At 34.7% G+C, this 17,871-nt stretch overlaps 8 protein-coding genes across 8 annotated transcripts; 4 read left to right on the top strand and 4 right to left on the bottom strand.

Annotated features, from left to right (window-relative positions):
• The first annotated feature begins 150 nt into the window (after positions 1-150).
• Positions 151-1,084, top strand: LOC123715351. Its single transcript, XM_045670325.1, has 2 exons — positions 151-236; positions 308-1,084. The coding sequence occupies exons 1-2, from the start codon at positions 198-200 to the stop codon at positions 1,037-1,039; spliced, it is 771 nt and encodes a 256-aa protein (XP_045526281.1). The 5' UTR covers positions 151-197; the 3' UTR covers positions 1,040-1,084.
• A 1,184-nt stretch (positions 1,085-2,268) lies between these two features.
• On the bottom strand, positions 2,269-3,237 carry LOC123715417 (chorion class CA protein ERA.5-like). Its single transcript, XM_045670412.1, has 2 exons — positions 3,180-3,237; positions 2,269-2,731 (listed from the first exon to the last, which is right to left on the bottom strand). The coding sequence occupies exons 1-2, from the start codon at positions 3,219-3,221 to the stop codon at positions 2,309-2,311; spliced, it is 465 nt and encodes a 154-aa protein (XP_045526368.1). The 5' UTR covers positions 3,222-3,237; the 3' UTR covers positions 2,269-2,308.
• Positions 3,238-3,553: 316 nt separating this feature from the next.
• On the bottom strand, positions 3,554-4,310 carry LOC123715742 (chorion class CB protein M5H4-like). The gene is made up of 2 exons (XM_045670995.1): positions 4,225-4,310; positions 3,554-3,958 (listed from the first exon to the last, which is right to left on the bottom strand). The coding sequence occupies exons 1-2, from the start codon at positions 4,270-4,272 to the stop codon at positions 3,593-3,595; spliced, it is 414 nt and encodes a 137-aa protein (XP_045526951.1). The 5' UTR covers positions 4,273-4,310; the 3' UTR covers positions 3,554-3,592.
• Positions 4,311-5,688: 1,378 nt separating this feature from the next.
• Positions 5,689-6,427, top strand: LOC123715743 (chorion class CA protein ERA.1-like). The gene is made up of 2 exons (XM_045670996.1): positions 5,689-5,783; positions 6,044-6,427. The coding sequence occupies exons 1-2, from the start codon at positions 5,733-5,735 to the stop codon at positions 6,392-6,394; spliced, it is 402 nt and encodes a 133-aa protein (XP_045526952.1). The 5' UTR covers positions 5,689-5,732; the 3' UTR covers positions 6,395-6,427.
• A 2,594-nt stretch (positions 6,428-9,021) lies between these two features.
• LOC123715735 (chorion class CB protein PC404-like) lies at positions 9,022-10,020 on the top strand. Its single transcript, XM_045670988.1, has 2 exons — positions 9,022-9,085; positions 9,435-10,020. The coding sequence occupies exons 1-2, from the start codon at positions 9,038-9,040 to the stop codon at positions 9,978-9,980; spliced, it is 594 nt and encodes a 197-aa protein (XP_045526944.1). The 5' UTR covers positions 9,022-9,037; the 3' UTR covers positions 9,981-10,020.
• A 1,445-nt stretch (positions 10,021-11,465) lies between these two features.
• LOC123715740 (chorion class B protein PC10-like) lies at positions 11,466-12,333 on the bottom strand. The gene is made up of 2 exons (XM_045670993.1): positions 12,253-12,333; positions 11,466-12,061 (listed from the first exon to the last, which is right to left on the bottom strand). Exons 1-2 carry the CDS (start codon positions 12,298-12,300, stop codon positions 11,651-11,653), a joined length of 459 nt encoding a protein of 152 aa, XP_045526949.1. The 5' UTR covers positions 12,301-12,333; the 3' UTR covers positions 11,466-11,650.
• A 1,202-nt stretch (positions 12,334-13,535) lies between these two features.
• Positions 13,536-14,408, top strand: LOC123715741 (chorion class CA protein ERA.1-like). The gene is made up of 2 exons (XM_045670994.1): positions 13,536-13,621; positions 13,989-14,408. The coding sequence occupies exons 1-2, from the start codon at positions 13,571-13,573 to the stop codon at positions 14,361-14,363; spliced, it is 426 nt and encodes a 141-aa protein (XP_045526950.1). The 5' UTR covers positions 13,536-13,570; the 3' UTR covers positions 14,364-14,408.
• Positions 14,409-14,773: 365 nt separating this feature from the next.
• LOC123715737 (chorion class B protein PC10-like) lies at positions 14,774-15,581 on the bottom strand. Its single transcript, XM_045670989.1, has 2 exons — positions 15,499-15,581; positions 14,774-15,348 (listed from the first exon to the last, which is right to left on the bottom strand). Exons 1-2 carry the CDS (start codon positions 15,544-15,546, stop codon positions 14,812-14,814), a joined length of 585 nt encoding a protein of 194 aa, XP_045526945.1. The 5' UTR covers positions 15,547-15,581; the 3' UTR covers positions 14,774-14,811.
• Between the last annotated feature and the right edge of the window lie 2,290 nt (positions 15,582-17,871).

The following is a 17,871-nucleotide window of genomic DNA, read 5'->3' as shown; positions in this document are numbered from 1 at the left end:
TAGCCAGTAGAGTCTCAGCAGTTCAATTTTTTCTCGAATAGATTTCTTAATAATTGTTATCTGTATTATGTTAATCGACATCGAAAAATTGCTTAAGTTAAGTCACGTTTAAAACTAAAGATAAGCTCATTATCTGGCGCGTATAAAAGTCTTAAAGATTTTGAAAATTCGTTAATTGCTTCAAACTATTGGACATCATGATTTTAATCAGTGCCTTTTGTATAATATTGATACAGGTAAGTAAATTAAATAAGAATTTATCTGACTGATCAAAGAATTTATATTTATTGAGATGGTAATTTTTCAGACATCAACAGCCCATGTATTTTCATATGTTCCAAGAAATATTCAAGGCAATATACAAGGACCAGCCCAGAACCTAAATAGTTTTACTCCATTAGCAAATAATCGGGCAGCGATATCCAGACCGATACCGTATGCTAATTACAATACTAATAATCTGCTCAATGCGAATATAGCAAACGCACAGGTTATTAACGCCGAATTAGAAAATGCAAGATTTGCAAACGCACAAATTGCAAATGCTGAAATCGCTAATGCAAAACTTGCAAATGCTCAACTTGTGAATGCAGAACTAGCGAATGCTAAATTTGCTAACGGGCAAATCGCGAACGCCGAACAAGCAAATTTAAACTTTGGCAAGGCAGAACTGGCCAGATTTCAACCAGCTTGGGCTAACAATAACGTTGCAAGTGTTACGAATGTAGAAAATGTAAATTTGGCAAATAACCTTGGAAACGCAGCTTTTTGGGCTAATAATAATTTAGTTAATTTAAATGGTAATATGGCAACATTTAGTCTTGGTGATGGACCACATGCATTCACTGTTACAAGTGGGTCTCCTAACAGTCCACCTTTTGGAATACAGTTAATGGCTGATGCTTTAGAAGTTGGTGGTACGGTTTCCGTGAATGGACGGTATCCAATATATGGAACAGTCGCTGTAAATGGTAATTTACCCACAGACGGAACGGCGGCTGTTAATTATAACTGTGGAAGACCAGTTAATGCTTCATAATATAATAAACTTATTTATTGTAAATAATTATTATTACACTACGTATTAGAGAATTAAATTATTGACTATTTTATATGATTTCTTTTTAATATTACATAATAAAATATCCAATTTCCTGTGGATCCTGTCATGAAACTGTTTACTGATCTATAATATTCTTACGCGCTTGAATGCCAGACTCACTCTAATCTGTGCGGAAAGTGTAATAACGGCTATTTGTTTTTACACGAATAAAAATGTACCATATGAACACGCAGATGTTTGTACGTTAAAAAACGAATGCAAAAACAACGTGCAGGACAATGTCGTGTGTACCTGGCCTTCTACGTTATACGTTACACGGAATAATTTACACGTTATACGTTAAATATGCTATATGTTAGGCCAGGTTCACACGGTATTGTTCTGCACGTTTTTTACAGTAGGTCTTAACGAATAAATAGTGGCGCATACAGTGCACATAACAAAACTTTTCTACTGCAATAAATTATATAATTATACGTTTAAACGAATACTCGCCGGATTTGTCAATAAACTTTAACGTATTCAGTTTGCGGTGGCATATATGGCGAATAGGCGCACTTTTCACACACTGTTCGTTTTTATACGAATAAAAATCTAACATATCACTGTACGTTAAAAAACGAAAACAAACAAACGTGCAGGTCAATTCCGTGTGAACCTGGCCTTAAGTTTACTCTTTAAATTGTAAATCTCGGATGTATAGAATGCAAAATTCCACCCGTTCCGCCTTGAAAAGACACACACATTAGACATTCAAGTTTTTCTATTTTCTCTAAATTCTAGTTATTAATTTCCAAACCTACTTAACAAAAAACGTGTCAGTATCTTATACTATTGCGACATATACTATGTTTAACTTAACTTTATGACATGTTAATAATTCTCCTAAAAATACCATTACTTAGATTCACAACGGTCAGAAATTATGGACATAGGTCAAGAAGAAACACGTGGTTTAGATCTAAATACAGACGGTTGATAAAAATAATATAAGTAAATGTAACCTATTTGTTATAATGTATTAACACTTTCATATGTTCGTTAGGTAATTATAATTATTATGCGTCATTTTCCTATTCGAAAGGCATCTATTTAAGTGCCAAAACATAAAAACAAAACGTTTTTTATGATTAATATTCATGTCATTTTAACATAGAAAATTATTGTCTTTTGGTCCTTCCGTTAGGGATAGTGAAACAAATAGATCATTATCACATAATTTAATAGTGTATAAAATAATTAATACTAATAAACAGCTGCTCCATTACATCCGCAATTGCTTGCCAAAGTGACTGTGCCTCCAGCTGGGACGTTGCCTTCAAATGTCACAAAACCAATTACCGGCACATTACCCACTACCGCTGTCGATCCACCAACGGGCATTTCGCCTACAACAGCAACATCGCCGTAACCAATTGGTGACACTCCAGAGATTGGCAGACCACCGATGGAAAGGTTATTTAAATTAGCATTTGCAGCATTAGCATTTATCGTATTAGTATTAGCAGCTATGGCGTTTCCAGCTAAGCCATTTCCAAGCGCCGAAAGACCGGAAGCAGCTATTTCTTGCCCCAGCGCCATATTGTTTGCAAGTAGGGCGTTGTTTGTAAGACTGTTCATGCCTAACGAGTTAGGCATGCCAGGCCTAAGTGCTTGACTGGCAGCATTCTGGAAAAAGGATAGCGGATAAAAAGTTGTGGTATAATACTGTAAAGAACATTGGCTTGTCAGTAACTAAAATAAAAAATAAATCAATGGCGCTACAAGCTTTTGGTCTGGGCCTCAGATTTCTGTAACTGTTTCATGATCATTTGTTAATCGAATAGGCAAGTAGGTGATCAGCCTCGTGTGCCTGACGCAGGCCGGTTTTCTCACGATGTTTTGCTTCACCGTTCGAGCTAATGTTAAATGCACATAGAAAGAAAATCCATTGGTGCAAAGTGCGAAGTATTTTGTAAGTAAAACAGTGAAACATTGAACTTTGAGTCGATTGAGTTCGAAATATTGAAAAAGGAGCGGACACACCTAACTCTACGTCAAAATAACATTTTTGAAATATGATACAAGTTTATCAAAATAAAAAATTCGCAGAATTAAAATCAATTGTCATTTTTACCTGAACAAAAGCAATAATGCAGATTGCTAATAATCGTAACATTGTAAAATTAAGAAAATACTACACGAATCGTTTACAAACATTCAAATATAAGCTACTTTTTATCTTAAAATCTGTAATGACGAAACGGTTTTCTTTATTTAGAAATAAATTTGTAATAGATTATTTTATCAATTCAATAGCTTTGTTTAGGTATTTCGAATGAGGTATTTCAATATATAATTAAAAACAATTTATTGTACTAAATTTGCTAATTACAAAACGTGTAACGTATTATATGGATGCATTGTTCGTCATAGTTATGTATCCATTTCAGACTACTTTCGACTTTATTTCATAGGTGTCTTTAAATAGGATTAAATGAAACCAAAAAAGCAGAGCCGAGTCAATATAATAATAAATCATCTAATAAATCAACACGCTTCTCGAGTGATAGCAACATTTCCATTTCCACTATCATAATTAACAGCTCCAGAGCCGTAAGTTGGCAATGCTCCATCCACTGCCACGGTTCCCAAGAAGGGCAGTTCACCAATCACAGCAAGTCTTCCTTCGATTGCGTTTTCCGAGTAAACAGAAACACCGGTAACAGGAATTGGAGATGAAGAATACACTTCCAAAACTCCACCACGGGAGGCAGCGAAATTGTTTATTCCCATCCCGAAACGTGGCGCCAGCTGGGCTTCAGGAGCGCCCCAAGGAGCTGCTCCACAGGGAGCAGCGATTGGGGAGCGGGAGAGGGGTCCTGATGCACATGAAATGCATCGGCCAGATATCATCTGCAAAATAGAGTTTAATTAGATTAAAATTCACATTTAATTATTTTAATGATGAAAGTAGCAAAAACATTTTTACTATCTAAAATATGGTCATTTAGCACACTATTAACAATATTATTTATTTAGAATACTTGCTTCGATGCAATAAATGCTTCAGTATTCTAAATTTGTTTGTGACTGTTATACAGACAAATAAGGGCCCTCCCTTTAATCCTCTTCATTTGATTTTCAGTTCTAAATGTTGTAATCGAAATCTTTGAGATTACCTGGACCAAAAGGACGGTAACGCAAATGAAGACTGCCTTAACTGCCATTGTCGTTTCTCGTTGATCAGGATGAGAATGTTTCGACACAAATATTTAGTGTATTTATATACAGCTAAAAGATTTGGACCTTTATCATTGTGACGTGACTGCCTTGGTATTTTAGGTTAGTTATCTTTGGTGACCTTCATGTTTACAAATTTTAAACATAAGCCCTGATTATTACCTTTAATCTAAGTTAATTATTTGATAGGCCTGAATGTTAACCGATTAACGCAACCTTTAAAGTATGTTATGCATGTCGGAGCAACGACTGTAATTAAATTATAATGACAGTGGCAGCTGATACCAGCGCCATTGCTCCGACATGTATAATGTATTATTATTACCGTTTGTAAGTCCCATATTGGCATCAATGTTGGTTTCGTTAAACGCGCTAGTGTAACCATGCAATTCTAGTTTAGTTCACGCCAGGCACTTGGTGTATGATTCGAAGTCAAGACTCAGTATGACTTTCTTATGTCAAAAACTTATTAGATTTTGACATAGTTCGCGCTGAATGTCTCTCACTCAATCACATGACTTTCCCTTTTTTAGGCGAGATGTTTGATACAAAAAGTACTTACTGTACTTCGGACATAGTAACTGATTTATTTCAATATAACAATGGTTTAGTGCACTTTGACTTTGTGTAATTGCTCTTAACGCTTCTAGTTCTGTTTTCGATGAACTTATCAACGTTGGAGTTACTTGCCTATTCTCTCCTAGTGTTTTTAGTTACATTTACAGTTAATAGTGGCCTTGTGACTTAAGCGTGCAAATTTTTACGCGGAAAATGGAGTCACGGCACACTTTCTATGAAGGCAAATAACGCTTGCTCCTGCGTAGAAGGTAACCGAAGAAAACGGATCAGGATTTACACAGAACGGTGATCACAGACTTAATAAAATAAAAACGATGAAAGAAACAAATGCAACCCGATGCGAACCTTTAACATTTTTAAGTCCACTCATTTAAGACATTAAAGTCTTTAAATAAATCTTGAATCCAAAACTAAGTTCAGCGTTTCCTTTAAATCTCTTGGTGAAGTTCTGGCTGCAAAGGCATGGAGTTTTTGTAGATTTAGCACAAGCGCGTGACCTATATTTTTTTTAGTAAAAGAACAGGACTGTACCTATCCCTCTTTCAGTATGGGAATTCAGTTCTCTTTTTGTTAAAACAGACTAAAAGTTAAGTACGTTAATTATAAAAACGCAGTTTTATACCAAAATGTGCTAAATTTTAACTAGATTTGAAAGTTTTTCAAAGAAAAAAATTAAGTTATGTAAATTTCGCGTATTTAAACAGTAGGCATATGTTTATAAATAGAGACGTAAGAAATTGTTATCATTCGGTTCGTATCAACGAATTTTATAAATCACGTATTAAATTTCTCAATTAAATTGTGACATCGAAGTATATAAAATGTCATACTTTCTATGTATACTCTCATTGTAGTAAATTAAAGAACAATGTCGTCTTTTGCTTTCTTGGTCGTGTGCGTTCAAGCTTGCTTGATCCAGGTAAGCGGTGAAAGAAAAAAATCCCCTTAAATAAATAAAGTATAACATCAAAATCTTATATCGTACTATATTTTACACTTTACAAATCGTAAAAGCGCAATTGTATAATTAAAATACCTACTTTTCTGTTTTTATATTTATACCTTATCATATTACAATCAACCAATTTGAAATCAATATAAAATGAATGAATCTGTATCCAAGCAAAAGAATTGCCGTTTGTCAGCAGAGTTCAATATCTCTTTACATGTAATTTTCAGAATGTCTACAGTCAATGCATTGGCGCACCTTTGGGACCCGCGGCATATCCGGGCATGGCAAACCCAGGTCTTGCATTAGGTCAGGCTGGTTTGGTTGGACCAGCTCTAGCCAACCCCGCCATTGCAAATCCCGCTTTAGCCCCCTTCTCTAACATCGCTGGTGCTTATGGAGGTTCTGGTATCGGTGATGTAGCCGTAGCCGGAGAGATGCCAGTTGCTGGTACCACTATGGTAGCCGGACAGGTGCCCATACTCGGTGCTGTACGCTTCGCTGGTGACCTCCCAGCTGGTGGTGTGGTCTCTATTGCTGGTAGCTGCGGTTGTGGAGCTTCTGGTCCAATCATGTACTGATTATTAGCTCAAATTAAATTAATATGAATATAATTTTTGTTTATTTTTGTATCTCCCAAGGAAGAATTCGTTATAAATTACACACGACACATCAGTCTATCAAAATAGTTGTCTTATCATGAATATTAGCGTTGAATTAATTTAAAACAAATATGTATTAAAGTTTGCCTTATATCATTTTAGCTTTGGTAAAACAAATAATGCACGCAAATAACATGCACACTATATAAATTATCGTTTACGGAAATTAAAAATAAGTCGTTACTCCTTAACACTATCTATATTATATATGTATCCTATCGAAAACAACTTGGTTGGTAAGTAAGTGGCGTAAGGGAACTGTCATCATTCGATGAGGATAGAGGCTATATGTCTCCTCTTTCCCTATTATGGAAAGTTGCGGTTTCGTTGTCAGATTTTTATTTACATTATTAAAAACAAAAAATCTGCAATGGTCCTTTAATATGTACCTAGTAAAGGTGGAAAAATATAGTTTGATGAATGTAGGTAACAAAAGCAGTGTTGGCCTAGTGGCAGTGAGCGTGCGACTCTCACCATTGACGTGTAGGTTAGATTCCTGGCTAATAGATTTTCTGTCTATGTACGCACTTAAAATTCGCTTGAACGGTGAAGGAAAACATCGTAGGGAAACCAGCTTGCCTTAGACCCAAAAAGTCGACGGCGTGTATCAAGCACAGGACATCACTTACATGCCTCTTAGATTGGCAAGTGATCATGAAACAGATACAGAAATCTGTGGCCCAGACCTAAAAAGGTTGTAGCTCCACTGGTTTGTTTTAAATGTAGGTATAACGAAGTAATAATTACATTTTCCAACTGTCTAGCTTATGGGTTGGGTCCTTAAGTTAAATATTAAAATATACAATGCCAATAGCAATTGTGTATATAGTGAAATCCACTATATCCAATAGGTATAATAATACCTATTTAAGTGCTGACTGCTTGTTTTGTTCTTAAGTTTTGATATGATTTTATATTAAAGAATCAATCCGCTAATCTATAATATTACTCACGTTTCTACGTCTTTGTGATTTATATTTTTTTAGACATACATAAATATTATTATTCTGGATCTTGATAGTCTATGAGTTAAGCCAAAGTGGCAGTAAGAATTTTGAAAGAATAATTTAGCTTAAATTACGTAAACGAACGGTCATATTTTAAATTACATTGTATTCAGAACAATTTAAAATTTGACTAAATAATGGTCGATTCTTTGACGATAAGAAGGCCAAGAAAGCCAAATTCCTAGGAGAATACCTTCACCGCGGTATAAATGACAGCCTTATTAAAAAAACAATGGTCACTGATTTTTGACACATTTGTGTACTATAGACATCTCAATCCAATTCAATGTTCGATCCAAATCGAATACAATTCGAATCCAAAATTCTTGAAAAACAATTGTATTTTAGGAGAAGTTCATTTATTATATACGGTTTTACTGAAAATCGCCTCTAAACGACAATTTATATTGTATCATAAGCATATTTTTTTTTAATGAGTGTGAACATTTTAAAATTGACACTTTAGACTCTCGACGAAGACAATACGATTTATTGCTACTACATAACATTGTCTCAAATTAAATTAATTGCAGCTTACTTCTAGCAAAAATTCCCTTCCACGTTTCTGCCTACCAGACTTGTAGTCGCATTAAACACTCGCTCGCACAGTGAAGGAAAACTTCGTCGGAAAACCGGCTGAAAGCTGACCACTTACTTGCGTATTAGATTGACCACTTGTCAATCTAAGCGCAATCATGAAACAGTTACAGAAATCTGACACCCAGACCTAAAGCTGTTGTAAGTATTGGCACTTATAAATAAAACAAAATCTTTCAAAATCGACCTTAAAAGAGGAGGCCATCAATCAATTCCACATGTAGTTTTTTTTCAAGTAATGTCCAGATTATAATTTTAAAGCCAATGTGCCTATTTAACGTGGGTGATTATTTAATCCATAAGTTTGACAATAATTGTAAATAACTTTACTCATGTTAATTTTCTTATTATATGACTATGAAAATTAATGACAAATGTATGACTATTTTATATATATTTATATGGCTGATTGTGCGGATTTTTATGATAATTTGATCTAAATCTACCACTCTCTTTGCAAATAAACGATTCATTTATTATATTTATCAATGCTTTGTGTTATAAATGAAAACGAACAAAGGCGACCAAAGTAGTTGTGTTTTGTGCGGGCTACTCGAATATGAGGAACTCCATCAGATCCATCTGATTAACGGACCTTCTTAAGTTCTTGCCATTTTCACACGAACCATTTTCTAACATATTTTCTTAGGTTGCTAATTTGAACATGTGTGATGTTCGAGAGCATTCATAAAGTAAATAAATATACTGGAGCGTAAAAATAATTTCTATCAAAAAGTTTTCGATTCCTTTTTTTACAAGCAAACACGAAAAAATGCATTTCTCCATTATATTCGTGGAGTCATAATTGTGTCACTGTGTGTTATAATTATGAATTCCGTGAATCTAGTATTACATTTAATTACACTGTTTTCTATGAACTGTTTCCTAATTTTATTTGCTATAATATAAAATAGAACTAGAAAATCGAATAGTGATAGTATACTTTTGAATACAGAAGATGTCCTTCAAAATCATAATTTTTTGCGCTCAAGCGTTTTTAATGCAGGTAATAAATGTATATTTTAATAATTTAATTCATCACTTTGTATACAGTGATGAATTAACATATAAGGATTCTTGATAGTTATTTACAAATACCATTTTAATTCAAACTTCTTGTTTAACGGCATTTTGCAATAGATCCGGAGATCAGTAGTATAGGAATAAAAAATATAGCATGATTTATTAACAAGATTGTGACTTTATAAAGTATTGATTTTGTAAAGTAGGTAATTTACAAATTTGTTTATTGTAAGGAAACAATATTTTAATTATTTTAACTAAACCTTATACACATACATTTTGTCTTAAGAAATTTAGACAATAAATAATTTTCTGTAATTATTATATTTCAGAGCATCACCGCACAGTATATCGGTAATGCATTTGCTGAAAACATAGCTTGGAGTCCATCTTACCCCATGCCTTATGGGCCTGTGCCAGTGCCGTACTCACCAGCCCCAGTACCTTTTACACCCAACCCACCAGCCCCAGTACAATACGCATCTGCCCCAGTGCCATACGCTCCCACCCCGATGTCATACGCACCTACTCCTTCATACATGCCTAATAGCTATTATGTGTCAAGTCCGTATAACCCAGGAAGTCTATCTGCATCAAACGCATGTGGTCTTGCCGTATCCAGTTCATCACCAATGGCCCCAGTGGGTGTGACTATGATGTCAGAGAATGCCTTTGAGGGTCCATTAGCTGTAGCTGGGCAAATTCCGTTCCTAGGAGCTATTGGGGTAGAAGGTAATCTTCCTACCTCTGGTGCTGGAGCTGTTTCATATAATAGTGGTAATGGCCAGGTTGCAATTATGGCTGAAGATCTTGTTAGTTATGGCTACCCAGGCTACTCTTATGGAGCAAATGGGTATACCTTTGAAGGGTATTATTAAAAACTTGCAGATAATAAATGTTAATATAATGTTTCGTTAATTTTTATGTTATTTATTTGTTTTAAACACACCCCAGACTGCCTAACCAGAAATTAATGAAAACGTAAGGTATTATCATCATCATTAATGAGCAGCAATATTCTTTTTACTACGGAAGCAAATTAATACTTAGTATATCATCTTCATGTAATGTCATGTAGTCGTGGCCAAAAACATATAATAATGGCGTACGTAATTGAGCACAGCTACACAACTATTTCGGATTTAATTTCTACAATATCAGGAAAACAAAATTGTAAAAACATTTTTCTTTGTACACAAGGAAGGCAGTTCACATTTTGGAAAAAAATTCATTAAGTAGAAAAATCGACATTAATCAATACAAAATACACAAGTTGATATAAAAAGCATTGCGTCGGAGATGGATATTTCATATCTGAATTTACATGCATTTTTATTGCTGATGTAAAAGCTTTATAATCTACAATATATTATATTTTTCTTTTTAAAATAAGTATTACATAAAAATCTTTCTAAAGAAGGTTACAAATAATAAATTTGCCTATGCTAGACTATACTCAAAATACAAAGGTTGGAGTTCATAAACACACAATTACATGAGTCCGTAAATCTCGGTTATCTAATTGACTTGTGTGTACCGAAGTGTGTTTGTATATAAACCTATTTAATTTTCGTCGCGAACCGAATGTTTCTTTATAAAATCTAAATTACAACATAAATATTTTAGTAACTTCTAAACTTACTTTTAAAACATTTGTTTGATTTTTTTAGCTTTGTATATAGATTATATGTCTCATAAGATGGTATCCGTCTGGTACAAAGCTTCCTGACACCTAAATGTTCACTCGTTCGTTCGTTCGACGTCCTTCACGCGAATCTTCATTGAGATTGCTATGTCCACGCTTAAACTCGTTATACCAATTGCAAATAGTGGCACGAGATGGGGCTTCATTAAGAAATGCTAATCTCAGCCTATCATAGCTTTGTTGTTGAGTAAGCCTATAACGAAAGTCATAATATATCAATGACCGAAAATATTCTCGCGCAAGGTTCATTTTCACGTTTAACAAGAGTTTTAGATTTGCCGCCAATTCATAAAAAAAAAGACAAATGAATGCAATACACATACTACATTAAGTTACCAAAGAGTTCCAAAATTGAAATTCAAAAAAGATTCATTAGCAATGTTTCTAAATGGCCAGTTCTAAACAATTTCAGTGTTACCCACGTATTGCTTTGTGTGATTTATAAACTGCTGCGCTATTGTATGGCTTAACGAGTCCAGTTGAATATTTTAATAAATAGACAATAACATATTTTTAATTTTTTATTACACTAAAAACAAAACACAATTGTACTATATTTTTCTAATTACACACCAAAATACTCAATGCCTGCTAGGTTATTGACTATAATTACTTTTCACTAGCTTTCGTGAGATGTTAAATAAAGAAAAGTTTGTGATTAAATTTTACCTACAATACATATATTCGTAAACTTTAATCAAATCGCATTTAACTGGACAATCAAACAAATAAAATTTGACTAAATGTGGTCAGGGCCTGGGGCCTCACATAACTCGCAGTAACTAACTGCCTTTTTTGGTTAAGAATAACGAGTTGTGACGTAAAATCACAATTGTTGTGATTTTAATAGTATGCTCCACATTGACCTCTGTATGGACCAGCAAATCCTGGGGCAACTGCTCCATAACTTCCTGCAATATCCTCAGCTAACATCGCAACCTGGCCATTACCAGAGCCGTAAGAAATAGCACCAGCTCCAGCAGTTGGGAGGGCTCCATCAACCTGGACAGCTCCCAAGAACGGGATTTGACCAGCAACAGCTAAAGGTCCTTCAATAGCGTTTTCTGAAGCCATGGAAACACCAACTGGGGCGATGGGAGAAGAGCTGGACACGGAAAGACCACAGCCGTTAGATGCGGAAAGCATTGCTGGGCTGTATGATTCTGAAATCCATGGGGCAGCCATAGGTCCCCAACCTTGTCCATAACCTGGTTGAGCCCAAGCTTGGTTGTTGATGCACTGTCCAGAGATTGCCTGTAATTTTTTAAATAATATATTATTAAGCGTGTTTTTTTTTTCAATGTTTAAGTTATATTACTTATTAGTTATATTTGATTAAAAATATTTATCTACGATACAAATTGCAAGAATAAACATTTCATAAACACAGCATTTTTTTGTAAACACAGTCGATGCCCTATAGCTATAAATTATTGTAATGTTACCTGAACAAGCATTAAGCCAAAGAAAGACAAAACAATTTTGGAATTCATACTGTTTTCAACCAAGTGCTGTTTTTGATGTTTTCAAAAGTAGGTCTTCGTTTTTATAGTGTATATTATCTAATTATTGTATAATAAGAAAGTAGAATTCTTAGAAATGTATGCAATGTGTTGGTAAATAGGCTTAACAATACGCTTGTAATAATAGAAATTTTACATAATAATATAAGTCTATCAACATTATCAAGAATAATGAAACCAGACATTAGTGGATATCTATATTAAAAATTAAAATTGTATACATGTATCCAACGTTAAACCGTGGAGTCAGGTAACCCAACCAACTAACCATATACATAACTGGTTAACCAAATAATTAAGTATACGCAACCATATTTTTTTTCCTCCAGAGATTTTCCCGCCCATCTTAATATATTTAATGTCATCTGTTATCTTCACTTCGCTTATGTAACGCGTAAATTGACAAATCATAATTGTATGGTGTTTATTAATTAAACTTAAGCATTTTATTTTAAAATTTAAACAAATCTTTATCATATTGAAATATTAGGATTGTATTTATCATATTAGAAACTGTTAAAATTTATAGAATGAAATAAATAACGCTTATCATTTTAAATTATGACTTATAAAAAAATAAAAGTAACTTTAAAAGTTACAGTGGAGCTGTTTTTTGTTGTTTGTTGAGCTTGTTTATTAACTCAATTACGATTCTTGTACGATACGATACGATTTATGGTCTTATTTATAAACAATCTATGGATTTTATAAGGTAGATAACAATTTTTTTCCTCGTCAATTACGCTCAATTGACACTCCAATTTTACACATACACAACTCCCTTAAACGTCAAAATTAGTCAAATGGTTCCTTTGCTTTCTACTCCATACAAAGTAATATTCTTCCTCTAACGACGACTCTCTATAACGGCAGAAAATGTTGATATATCATAACTTGTGTATGTACGATACGGATGTGCTTGGTTGATTTTGAGATAGCGGTTGGTTAACTAAATATTGGTTTTCTATCATTACTCACTTGCAAAAGAAATGGGTCTTTTCTTAGTTCGCAGAGAGACTCGCGGGTATCTAGTAGGTATCCCATCCCTAAGCCCATTTTAAGGAATAAAAAAATTGTGCTTAGGTCTAAAAATACTTAGTGTTTCACCACGATCATTACGCACTTTAAAATTATATATGTCACGTAAAATAACGCAATACAATATACAATATAGGTCATTTAGTATAAAAGCGGAGTCAACTTCTGGTGACGATATTCTGAACAATTCAGACAGTCAAACATGTCTTTACTCAGTGTATTCATCCTGTGCCTTCAAGCTTGCTTGATCCAGGTAAGATAGAAATAAAAATTTGATCTAATTAGGATTTTCTTAATATGATTCGGGCAATGAGTACCTTTCTAAATCTATTAAAAACATTACGTGTTAGGACTTCTTTGCTAGGTTGTGGTATTTAAGAAACGAGTGATGTCTGATATTTTTGTAAAATACTTATTCAATATTAAACCTGGGGCAGCTAGTGTGCTTGAGTGATATTTTCCTAAGACCCTAGGAATGAGCCTTTTCCGCTGTTTATCCAGCGACCTTATTCGCTAGGTTCAGGGGAAGCTCCAAAATAACGTCAATCAATAATGAACCTAATATTAAGAGTCTCTATGTCAATTCTACAACGTTTTACTATAGAATATGTATTTTGCAGAACGCCTTTGCGTGGATCGCCGAACCAGCGCTCGCACCCTGTCTCGGTAACCAAGCATGGGGTCTAGCTGGCCCAGCGATGGGTATCGCTCCCGCACCTTTTGCTCCCGCACCTTTTGCTCCCGCACCTTTCGCTCCTGCCCTGGCCCCTTCTCCATTTGCCCCAGGCCCATTTGAAGCAGGTATTGCTCCATACGGCGGTGAAGGTATCGGTGACGTAGCTGTAGCTGGTGAGATGCCAGTGGCTGGTACTACTATGGTAGCAGGACAAGTGCCCATCCTCGGTGCTGTACGCTTTGCCGGTGACCTCCCAGCTGGTGGTGTGGTATCTATTGCTGGAAGTTCCGGATGTGGAAGATCTCCCTACATGTACTAGACTCCATCTTAGGATGCGATGTTTCAATAAAGAACAGTGACTTTATGTTTGCCTTTTTACTGGTTTTCCATTCTTCCTTTAATTCAACTAACTCTATAGTGTACTTGACATGTAACTCTAAGTTAATCAGGGTTTTATGAAAGGACTTTCATTAAATACTTGCCGTAATAGAAATATCTACTATCAACCATTTTCTATTTGGAAATAATTGTTTATTTGTTTGAAATGTAGTATTGTCTTTTGTTAACATAGCTTTTACACATTTAAAGAAAATATTTTTTACCGGATTGAAGCTATGTATATATTACATTATTTAAAATAAAACATTATTATAAACTTATTTGAAATGTACTACATAAAACAAACAACATTTAATTGAATTTTAATAAAACTAGCAATAAAAGTCGAAATAAATATCATAATTTATTTAATTAAATATGTAAACATTCTAATAAATGCCTCGTCGCCCCACACCTTGTACGCCAAAACCAGCATTTCGGGAATTTACAGCAGCAACATTGCTGATTGATGGCTCGGGAGTACCATTCAAGTTCTCACCAATCATTCCTATATTGCCATTCCCAGCACCATAAGCCACCGCACCCTGACCCGTCGCTGGCAATGGCCCTTCCAGTTCAACTACTCCCAAAAACGGCAACTGTCCAGTGACTGCTAATGGTCCTTCAACTACCAAATTCTCGGACTGAACTGTCACTCCACTTGCAGCAATAGGCGATGAACTTGTTACTATTAAACCACCTCCATTGAATGAACCAAGTTCCTGGTTGAAGCCTGCTATGTTGGCAAATGCTGGATCCATTGCCATGCCATTGGCAAAGTTACCATATCCCACGTTTAACGCTGCCTTTTCCGCCGCTATAGAAGCGGAATTAGCAGCATAACCAGGGTTGGATATTTGATTTTGATAGGGTCTTCCATGGAGACCTAGGTTGTGTTGATTACCCAAAAGTTGTGCATCGATTACCTGTTTGAGAATAATATAAACATTAATTAAAGATTGAATATTCTCACCTAAGACTCACGGACATGATTATCTGTAAGCAATCCCTATCTCTATCTAATTTCGATCTATTATAATATATTTTATCTATTATAATACGAACAAATATATTACCTGCATTATAAGTGACGCGAAAATTAAATATAAGATTTGAAATATCATTTTGTGTACATTAATTTCGATAAATTGATTGAGAATCCGCGAGGATAACGTTTATATAAGATCATTTACGAAATGGTTTTATTCCGTGTCATCATTGTTATCTACATTTATGTAATAAAAAAAGCCTATCTGATTGTTATCGATAATCATAAAGAAAAGTATACGTAAGTATAACAAAAAAATAAAAAAATATTAGTTTTTAAAACCGTATGAACATAACTTTTGTATCAAATCTCTTATGTGTTTTTAATTGAACCGGAAAACATAGAAGTTATAGTATCTACATTATTAATTTATACCCGTCTCAGCTATTGATGTAGACACATCAATGTAGTTGGTCATCATAATGAGTGAAAGAACAAGATATTTATTTTATTTTACATTATGTATAACTTTTAAGATAAACCTGTAAAAAAAATTTTATTCATAGTATATCAAACTAGCCTCGTAGGACCGTTCCATATATGGCTCATATACATAGGTAGTAATGCACTGAAAGATTTTTTTTTATTTTCATTAAAAATACCATTCATACGCCTTTTCGTATCAATTTTTAATTGTGATTGGATTCATTTCAATCTAAAATTCGTTCTAAATTACTAATAGCCCAGTTATCACTAGGTCTCGACATCAAGTAGTTGGAAGAAATCGGAAAATACCTGGATAAGTAAAGCCTGCGCGCAGTAAACAAATACTGATTTAGACAGCATTTTTTAAAATTGTTATTTTCTTTAAATGATATGTGAAAGTGGATGAGTATTAGTATTATACATCATTTCTATTTATACGAATAATATGAGTTACTTTCTTAATAATTGCGTTATGTAATTGTGTTTTCTGTGTTAATGTGTCATTTATTAGTAGGTACATTATTTCGCAATATGTTTGTTAACGCTTAGTTTATAAACAATAAGATCATTCATGCTGTTTAACTTGCTTTAAAGTAAATATGCATAAACTTTTATAATTAGTCCCTATCATATTATAATATTTATAGGCAAAAATTTATTCTTTTATTTTCAGCTCGTTCCTCGATAAAGGCCATCTCAGAATTTTTCTAATCTTGGCGTTCTATAGAGGTTCGAATTCACATAGGATCCGCTACCTCCTCCTATCTTAACCGTCCGCCTCCTTCGTTTCCCACGTTGTGGGTGCCACTCCATTACAAACAGAATTGAAAAGTCTAAAATCTAAAAATCATTTCATCACATTTAGTGTTCACTGTTTGGCAGCAACGCGCGCGAACTAGGAATCCCGTATTAGGATACGTATACATACACGTAATGACATACGGGATTCTTAAGGGCAGTATTGGCCTAGTGGCTTCAGAATGCGACAACCATCCCTGAGGTTCGATCAATCCCCGGCTGTGCACCAATGGCCTTTCCGTCTATATCCGCATTTTACACTCACTCGTGACAGAAAGCATCGTGAGGAAAACGGCGTCTATCAGGCAGAGAAGCCTCTTCTTGCTTACTTGCCCACTAAAACACATAATCACGAAGCAGATATCTGAGACCCAGACCTAACTAACTAACTACACCTGGCATCGGCTCCAAGTCTTCATCAACCGCCGTTTTCGCCGAATTTTAACCCGAGAAGATCTCTAACGAGCAACTTTGGAAGCGTTGCCTAGAAACTCCGACTAGTAAATAGATCAAGCGTTGCAAGTGGAAACAGTCTCAAGCAGGCGCTTGATTGGAACCCGCAAGCATAGCGGAAACGCGGCCGTCTCAAGCAAACCTAGCATCGTACAGTGGCAAATGTGGAAATACGTGTAGAGAGATGAAATACGAGGCTCAAGACTGACCCCAGTGGGGACTCACTCTGGACGCCCTGTGCCCTTTCTAGGGACGTCAAGTAAATCAAGACCTAAAAAAGTCCCGCTTTAGTCACTCTTAACCATTACGTTAAGTTTTGACTTTAGATGTTTCCTTTCATTTACTATAATAACACTTATATCGGACGTATAGATTAAGCATTGTGCTAATATAACATTGAGAATTTTGCCTGCTCTATGTATCTTTCTCACTTATAAGTATATAAGTACTATATACTCAAGAATATAAGAAGAACTATATAAACTATAAAGTTATTAACAAAATCTTCTAACCAACCTAATATCTAATCTAAGAGAACTTGTGGTGCGGTATATTGGCACCCTTTGTCAGGTTTTTACATCTGTTCAATTAATTTCAATTAGTGCATAGACTTCTAAAACCAACCGACCGGGATGAGAATGTAATGCTGTACTATCTATCAGGCTATTATTAGGGTTCCAATACTTTGTTAAATATTATAATCACACTACACACTAGAATAAAT

The sequence above is a fragment of the Pieris brassicae genome, chromosome 10 (genome assembly GCF_905147105.1).
Source record: "Pieris brassicae chromosome 10, ilPieBrab1.1, whole genome shotgun sequence".
NCBI classification, from domain to species: Eukaryota; Metazoa; Arthropoda; class Insecta; order Lepidoptera; family Pieridae; genus Pieris; species Pieris brassicae.
Note: the sequence above shows the minus strand (reverse complement) of the source record. Positions and strands in the feature narration are given on the sequence as shown.

Bases quoted from the DNA above. Each gene is read 5' to 3' on its own strand.
- LOC123715351 (XM_045670325.1), top strand. From the start codon at position 198: ATGATTTTAATCAGTGCCTTTTGTATAATATTGATACAG. The intron at 237-307 runs GTAAGTAAATTA...GTAATTTTTCAG, and splicing joins TTTGTATAATATTGATACAG to ACATCAACAGCCCATGTATT.
- LOC123715417 (XM_045670412.1), bottom strand. From the start codon at position 3,221: ATGTTACGATTATTAGCAATCTGCATTATTGCTTTTGTTCAG. The intron at 2,732-3,179 runs GTAAAAATGACA...TCCTTTTTCCAG, and splicing joins GCATTATTGCTTTTGTTCAG to AATGCTGCCAGTCAAGCACT.
- LOC123715742 (XM_045670995.1), bottom strand. From the start codon at position 4,272: ATGGCAGTTAAGGCAGTCTTCATTTGCGTTACCGTCCTTTTGGTCCAG. The intron at 3,959-4,224 runs GTAATCTCAAAG...TCTATTTTGCAG, and splicing joins TTACCGTCCTTTTGGTCCAG to ATGATATCTGGCCGATGCAT.
- LOC123715743 (XM_045670996.1), top strand. From the start codon at position 5,733: ATGTCGTCTTTTGCTTTCTTGGTCGTGTGCGTTCAAGCTTGCTTGATC. The intron at 5,784-6,043 runs GTAAGCGGTGAA...TGTAATTTTCAG, and splicing joins TTCAAGCTTGCTTGATCCAG to AATGTCTACAGTCAATGCAT.
- LOC123715735 (XM_045670988.1), top strand. From the start codon at position 9,038: ATGTCCTTCAAAATCATAATTTTTTGCGCTCAAGCGTTTTTAATGCAG. The intron at 9,086-9,434 runs GTAATAAATGTA...ATTATATTTCAG, and splicing joins CTCAAGCGTTTTTAATGCAG to AGCATCACCGCACAGTATAT.
- LOC123715740 (XM_045670993.1), bottom strand. From the start codon at position 12,300: ATGAATTCCAAAATTGTTTTGTCTTTCTTTGGCTTAATGCTTGTTCAG. The intron at 12,062-12,252 runs GTAACATTACAA...AAAAAATTACAG, and splicing joins TTGGCTTAATGCTTGTTCAG to GCAATCTCTGGACAGTGCAT.
- LOC123715741 (XM_045670994.1), top strand. From the start codon at position 13,571: ATGTCTTTACTCAGTGTATTCATCCTGTGCCTTCAAGCTTGCTTGATC. The intron at 13,622-13,988 runs GTAAGATAGAAA...TGTATTTTGCAG, and splicing joins TTCAAGCTTGCTTGATCCAG to AACGCCTTTGCGTGGATCGC.
- LOC123715737 (XM_045670989.1), bottom strand. From the start codon at position 15,546: ATGATATTTCAAATCTTATATTTAATTTTCGCGTCACTTATAATGCAG. The intron at 15,349-15,498 runs GTAATATATTTG...ATTCTCAAACAG, and splicing joins TCGCGTCACTTATAATGCAG to GTAATCGATGCACAACTTTT.